Source organism: Sceloporus occidentalis, unplaced genomic scaffold, assembly GCF_023333645.1.
Source record: "Sceloporus occidentalis isolate IW3139 unplaced genomic scaffold, rSceOcc1.0.p SCAF_40, whole genome shotgun sequence".
Lineage (NCBI taxonomy): Eukaryota > Metazoa > Chordata > Lepidosauria > Squamata > Phrynosomatidae > Sceloporus > Sceloporus occidentalis.
In genome coordinates this window covers 3,160,657-3,168,127 of record NW_028317020.1, presented here as the reverse complement: position 1 = coordinate 3,168,127, position 7,471 = coordinate 3,160,657, and the positions used below count along the sequence as shown (strand labels likewise).

The 7,471-nt window shown below is 35.1% G+C and overlaps 1 protein-coding gene across 1 annotated transcript; it reads right to left on the bottom strand.

Moving 5' to 3' along the window:
- Nucleotides 1-2,889: 2,889 nt before the first annotated feature.
- LOC149290219 (SRR1-like protein) lies at nt 2,890-6,175 on the bottom strand. Its single transcript, XM_089489445.1, has 6 exons — nt 6,091-6,175; nt 5,225-5,427; nt 4,845-4,943; nt 3,718-3,869; nt 3,307-3,352; nt 2,890-3,081 (listed from the first exon to the last, which is right to left on the bottom strand). The coding sequence occupies exons 1-6, from the start codon at nt 6,173-6,175 to the stop codon at nt 2,890-2,892; spliced, it is 777 nt and encodes a 258-aa protein (XP_089345571.1).
- Nucleotides 6,176-7,471: the final 1,296 nt, after the last annotated feature.

The window sequence follows — 7,471 nt, the reverse complement described above, 5'->3', positions numbered from 1 at the left end:
ATTTTGCATCAAAGAGCAATGCGTTTACAATTACAATCTTGCTTACCAGGAAGGCTTCAGGAGACCGAGCTTCCTTGTTGTATCTTGGGATGGTTATTTGTTTAAACAGGTTTCTATATTTTAGATATTAATAGAGCTGATTGGAAAAAATATACATTTAGCACAGAACAATCAGAATTATCAGTTGGCTTTTTAATGGTGAATTTCTATGCTTTCTAAACAATAGGAAATGCTTGTTTTTATATACTTTGCTATTTTCAAGAATATTTGAAAAAAATATATGTTTTGTTGAAAACCACAATGCGGCAACTTTTATAACTGTTGCTTCAAGGGACAGTTACAAAAGCACTTTGTTAATGACATGTATATATTGAAGTTGGTGGGGTAAATTTTTAGAAATACAGATCTTCAAGAAACCAACTTGGTGTACCTGACTATTCTGGGTTTTGTAGTCCAAGTCCGATGGAATGTCGGTGATTTATGATTGGAAGTGTTTACTTTGAATTTGGAAATGTAAGCCTTACTATTATTATTGCAGGGAGTGGCTAAGGAGTTTATTGTGATAATATAAATATCTGCTGGAAAGATGTTCCACATGTTCATAACAATGATTGGTTTTTTTGCATTATCCGTGATTACCTATCACAGTTCTTTACAAAGTTGGGGTCCTTTGGAGCCCCTCACCTCCTTCGCACTACATCAACAAGCTAGAATAGGGGCTCTCTTGGGCACGTTCAATTGGGCTGTGAGGGTATATACCATTTCATAAAGTATGCACTTCTTTCTGCATGTCACAAAGTTTACTAATACATGAAACATTACTCATATTTAATTCTCATAATGCCCAAGCAAGCTAGTTTGTCTACCTTTCTCAGGAGGAAAATAAACCCCTTAAGGATAACAGGTTGTCCTTAAACCCATTAATGACAATGCATTGTGAGCTTGTATTAAATAATGCCAAATTACTTTTATAACTGTAACAGTTGCATATGCTTGGGTTTTTATATTGTATTGTATTATATTTTCATATTTTTATTATCACACGGAGCACCTCTTAGCTAGGTAAATGCTCTATTAGCATAAATGTGGTCTCACTAATCCACTTGGGTTTATGTATAAAAAGTGCAAAGTTTGAAAAGTGGTTTAATCACTATAGCAACCATTGGTAATATTAACCACTTAAGGACAATGGATTGACCTTAAACCCATTAAAAACAATGCATTGTGAGCCTGTGAGCTTTGGCATAAAGGGGTTAATGCTGATTAGTCCATTTACCCCGCAGTCTCTTTGTATACATAAACACCAATGTCTTCTCACCTGTGCCTCACATGCTGCTCTGGCAAAAGAAACATCAAAAGTGATCAAAAGAAATACAATAAAAAATGGCTGCTTTACTTTTCTAGAAATGTTTCATTTAGCATTATAATTCATATTTTTTTCTACTGCTATTTTTTACTTTTTTTTTTTACTTTTTCTATGCATATTTTGGATTTTTGAGTGTCATTTAATAAATATCAAAATATGGTCTTCATTAATCTATTGATCCACTATCAGGCCTGTATTAAATGATAAACTACTGATTCAGGTGTTTTCTCTGGGAAACTCAACGAAGCTCTTATTTGGGGTACACGTGCCTAAACATTAATAGGGTACCTAGCAAAGTAGGTTTTGTTACTTGAAGCATACATCGGACATATCGGTGCCACATTCAGATCTCCAAGAAGTTTCCAAGAGGCAAGATCAAGCTTCATAAGTAGAGGATCGTGGGTAGATAGGTACTTAAATGAAACATACATATAAGTAATATTTCCTTTAAAACCATAGCATAGCTAAAGGATATAAAAAGTATTGTGGGAATTCCACTTTAATAGACACTAACGTTACCCATGTTCCCTGATTGCAGCAGCTACTAAATCTCTTAATAGAATTTCCGAGCAATTTTTAGGGCCTAAAGGCAAAGGGGAAGGCAAAAGGTCCCCCCACTTCGAGAAGGTCCAAGTCCATCATTTATACAGTTAATGAGGGCAAGGTTCAATTATTTCTGAACCAAAGAAATTGTCACAAATATATTTTATTACAAAGCACTTATTTAGATAACCACTAGGACACTTTAAGACCCATATGCGGACATACCATATAGATATATTAGGATTTCATTCCTGTTATATCGGCATAAATATAAATACCAATGTGGAGCAGTTATTTACAGGATTGTTGATGTGGATCTTTTCTACATTTATTGTTTACTCTTATAAATATGCACAGTTCATTAGCACTTTAACTAATTTTACTAATGCAACATTTATTATATTATAATATTTTAATTAACACGGTTAAAAATATATATATATATTTTTTTTAATGATAGTCCAATTTTAAAAAGTGACAGAAAAGATGCTATTTTCTCCAATAGATCAACTCTTCCTAATTATGTATATCTATATATAAATATGTACATACATGTTCTGTCAGGAATCTTTACAAGAAAAATGCTATGACATTGCTCTTCACCTCAAGCAATGGCCTACCATGATGTTTATCCACCTAAGAATATGTCGTTTATTTCTACGTTTAGTTCTACTGCTCGTAATGTGCATTAGTCTCTTGTGTACTTTGCGATACAATTTAGTAAGATAACAAATGCATACTGTACATGTGCCTTCTTATCATGATAAACTTGCTTGGCTTCTCCACATGCCTTCTTTCCTCTGCAAAGAACATTATGCTCTCAAAAAAGACTTATTGTGCACCACAACCATTTTCGAGAAAAATCACGTCTTGCAGAGATATGGAATATCTTTATCTTAATACCTGGGGACTTCCAAAGTTAATACCCAGAGCTTTAAATTAGCTGGACTGGGCCAGTGTTACATATAGAAGATATACAGTTATGTTTTTTGGTTTCTTATGATCTCTAGATCTTCACATTCATGGTACTGAGGTTCTTCTTGTAGCAGCCACACATCTGCAGGCAAAGTTCTGAGCTTTTGCATTGGGAAATAATGGATGGAAGTGTCATTAAACACATCATTGTACTGGCAGCTTTCCGGAAATGGAGTTTCTTCAACAATTTGTAAACCCTATTGTAAAAAAAAGGAAGGACAGATTATATCTGCTCAGTTCCATAGTGTACCCGCCACTAACAGGCATATAAGATGCCAAATGTTTTTTCTGGGTCATCTGCTGTGCAATGCACTAATACCTAATTCCATAAACAAACCAAAAACCATCAGGAGATATTATTCAGACATAAAACCTTCTATATAATTTTCTAAGGGAAGTAAGCATTATTCTTGTCATCCTACCTGATGGATATACATGTAGTCTCTCTGTAAGATTCTGGACAATAATCTACAATACAAAAGATAAAAAAAAAACAATAATAAAAATGATAAAATAAAACACTTCATTAATTCAGTCCATAGATATTTCCTGAATCGGTTATATGATGTGTTAACATGCATCCATTTTTGCCTGGCCCAGATACATTTTTATAGAAGAGGCATCTAAATGGGGATAAATTGCATTATTTAGAGAGCACCAGCGGATTACTATTACTAAAGTGGACATACAAAATTAAAAAGACACCACACATTAAAATATACTAGTAGAGAAGGAGAAGAGAGTTGTGCGATTGTGAGATTATTATTGTACGTTTCAGATGGTTAGTCCGGAAATTATTATTTTGATACTATGTGCAGTTTTTAATAATTTACCTTTCTTCGATGCTTTTGAAACTATTGCCAATGATGATCATGTTGGACAAAGCCTCCTGTGACCAATTGCACCAGAGCAGATTGTTATATAGGGCCTTACCACAATGCAGCATATAGAACACAGTGGGTTTATGGACCACACGTTTCCCCTCCTAAAAACAGGATGTAGCGAGACAAGTATGAGCAGCAGTCTTACAAACTACAATCTGTAAACCGTTTTAGAAGTCTATATTTGAATTACAGAGTTTTAAATATTTTTTTAAATATTCTATTTAAACAGTTTTTTTTTTACCCACTGACTTTAGCAAATGCATTTAACACCGTGCTTTTATTTTATGTACTTAGCTATTTTAAGTAATGAAAACACAATGAAAAGACCGTTTTGTAGACTTGCACGTAGTGCATTCGGATTCATAAGAATTTCAATTCTAACGAAAGCTTATGTTCGAAAACGAGGAGTGACCACTAACAAAAGAAACCAAAATGAAGCGGAGTGAAATATCTTTGAATTTTGTTGTTTTTCGCTCACGCTTTCTCTCTTTTCGCTCACTTTACTTTTCTTGTTCTTATGTATTCTTCCTTTCTCTGTTTCTGCCTGTGTCTTATTTGTCCGCTTCCCCATGAAGTGAACTTTGCGAAAGGGCAGAGCCTCTGGGCACACCCTTTCCCACCATTGGAGGGAAGGAGAAGAGGCTGTCCCTGTGGCTCTGCCCCTTTTGTGGGAGTGCCCCAAGAGGCAACAACAATGTAGACAGATTTGCAGGGAAAAGGATATGGGGACATGAAAGTGGTCAGTGGAGAAGGTAGGGAGACATTGAGAGAGAAAGTGTGAGTGAGCATGAGAGAATGAATGAGGATAACAACAAATTTAGTTTGAATGGAAAAAGGCCTTCAGAATTTTGTCCGAAACTGAAAGGGCATGAAACAAAATTCGTTGTCGGGAAAATAATGGAACAAAAACCAAGGGAAAAATGTGTTTTTGGTCTAGTCTTTAGCTTATCTGCCCCAAGAGGAAAAAATGGGGCTTGGTGCATAAATGGGAAGATGTTGCATGTAATTTCCTTGGATCATACAATTTAAGTACTATTTATAGTACTTATAAATAAATAAAAAAATGTTCTACTTACTTCATTGTCTAAAAGGACAGTCAAACCAAGCTGCTGAAGTACAGATACTTCCATTTGAGAAAATAAAGGATCAAAAACATAAGACTGGTTTCTTGGCATCTAATTAAAAACAAACAAAAAATTCATTAAAAGTGTGTCTTACAGCTGGATCTCTGCTTCAATACAAAAGTCTGGCATCTCTAAGAACAATTTGCTTTCTTTCCATGTGCCACCTCTTATTTAAACGGACAGTTTAGTGTCCCTGACAAGCCCACCATAGAAGAATGCATATTAAAGTACTATGTGAGTTATCAAGTGCATATGATATCAAGTGCTTCTTTACGCAAACAATGGGGTTAGACTTATTCTATAGTAAACAGACTATTTGTGTATTTTTTTACCTTAAACTGTTCTAGGAACAAAAGTAAAAAAGCCAGTTGGTGCCGAGATATTATACAGGAACTGAAGTTTCCAAGGCCATAACACACACAGTCAAAACTCTGGATGACTCCTTCCTGGATAATGTCAGGAGACAGGCTGCACACTACACCTCGGTTGGAATCATATTCTTCAGAAGCCAAAGGTGGTACACGCTGAACCCACTCTAAAGGAAGTAAGGTTTAAAAATGACACTTGCAGGACTTTGCTAATAGTTATAACTTGTTGGCCAATTCAAGTGTTCTTTTTTTATATGCCATCTATACTTTATAACACTAGAGGGCAGCACGAAACAGACGTTAACAACTCAGATCATACAGCTATATACTAAGTATCCAAAATCCATTCCATATTTTCAAAGAGATATAATAAAAAGCATACTTAACCATTTAAAATATGTTTTACATCCTACTTTACATTCGGAGCAAACACCTCCCATATTCTTAGAAAAGATAAATACAGAGAAACTTCGGTAGGAATGAGGGGCGGGAATGAATATATATATATTTTTTTGCATTTCTAGCTCAATATGCATAAAGAAACATTCTACAGCATCTGCGAAACGTTACATTTATTTTCAATTTTCATTTAAAACTATAAAAAGTGTAATACATCTTATATGGAGGCCTTCACTTTGTGGGACAGGGTACAGGGCTCCTGATTTATCATACATGCTATGAACTCCGTCTTTGAAAGAGAAGCTTAGTCCTCCATAATGCGCTGTGGTATCATAGACCAGAAACGTTCAACTCCCCTACAAACATCCAGGTTAGTGTATACACCCCCAAAGCCTGGTTCTAGTTTAGAAATGTTTCCCATCTGTCCTCACCGTCAACCCTGTACACCATAAATCTGCTAGTTTCAAATACTTCAGAAAAAGAATATAAACTAAGGCCAACACGGTATGAAATCATGTTTGTGTTAAGCCAGACCACAATATCACAAATTCATTCAGCTCGTTATAACAATCAGAACTATGTCACCCCAGTAACAATACTAAAAATGCATTGTGGGACTTTCAATCTCTTATGTTTTTACTTTATAACAAGATTTAAAACAAAATGGCACAAATAGAAACTTTAACCAACTTACCATTTTTTCTTCTGTTGTTCTAATTATATTCTCAGAATTGATTCAACTTTAGTACATATAATATTTTTAGCAGCTCATACCATACAAGAAAAGATGGAAAAATCACACACACTGGTCATCTTTGCACTCACCTTGACAAGTCTTCCAAAATTCAGACAGTTGCAGGTCCTCCCTGTTGTAGATGGCACAAAATATGGTTTCATTTGATAAGCAAAACATTTCATGTTAAAACATATAAGAGCCCCATATGCATGGGATTGGCATTTGCTATCCTAAATCTAAGACAAGAACAATAACTGATTGTTTGAGTCTTTAAAGCAGAAAAAGAAACAGTGAGATTAAATGGGCAAGATGGATCTTATCTGCTGTCAAATGATATGTTTCTAACCACTGGTGGATTGGGGACTGCCAACCACTTTTGGAGTATTTTTTACAGTTATCATGTTAAGCTCTGTAACATTGCAGGTAACATGTCATATGAAAATTGATTGAGCTGTGGTAGCAAATGTGTTCCTTAAGTAACTTGAAAACAATTAAAATATTAAAGTCTCCAGCGGCAAAATGGTAAATGCCCTTATCTATGCAATGGTATTAAAAAGTCCTTGTAAATCCAAAGGAATATTGAAAGGTGTCACTTTTCATGAGAGGGGAGATGGCATTATTTCTGTTATCATTCCTGAGACAAATCAATGATAGTTAATGACAGTCCCAGGGGCTATTGGCTATGAGTATACTCACATTGTGGAATACAGTTTCTGAATCACATTTTTCCTCTCTTGAACTGTATCACAAAGATATATTTCTGTCTTCAAAACGGTCTGCTCTCTTGGATTCACTTTTTGATTTTTTGTTGATTTTTTCTTTCTGACCACCTGCCATTCAGCCTGTTCCATCCTGCAGAAGTTAAATATGGATTCTACAACCACAAGAGAAGTGATCTAGGCTATAAGTAACAATAGTAATGGTATGTGAGCAAAAACAAACAACAAAAAAACAGTATTGATGTTTATTTACACTACGCTCAGCAAAATTGGGTTTATTCAATTCACTTTACACAAAAAGAAAAGGCAACCCCAGCGACCCTCTGCCGCAGGAAGAGCTGGGATGGCCCCGCATAA

Excerpts from the sequence above, each read along its gene's own strand:
- LOC149290219 (XM_089489445.1), bottom strand. The coding sequence starts at position 6,175 with ATGATTTCATACCGTGTTGGCCTTAGTTTATATTCTTTTTCTGAAGTA. Across the intron at positions 3,870-4,844 it reads CTGTCCTTTTAGACAATGAA|GAGGGGAAACGTGTGGTCCA; the intron begins GTAAGTAGAACA and ends TCCTGTTTTTAG. Across the intron at positions 3,082-3,306 it reads ACTACATGTATATCCATCAG|GGTTTACAAATTGTTGAAGA; the intron begins GTAGGATGACAA and ends TTTTTACAATAG.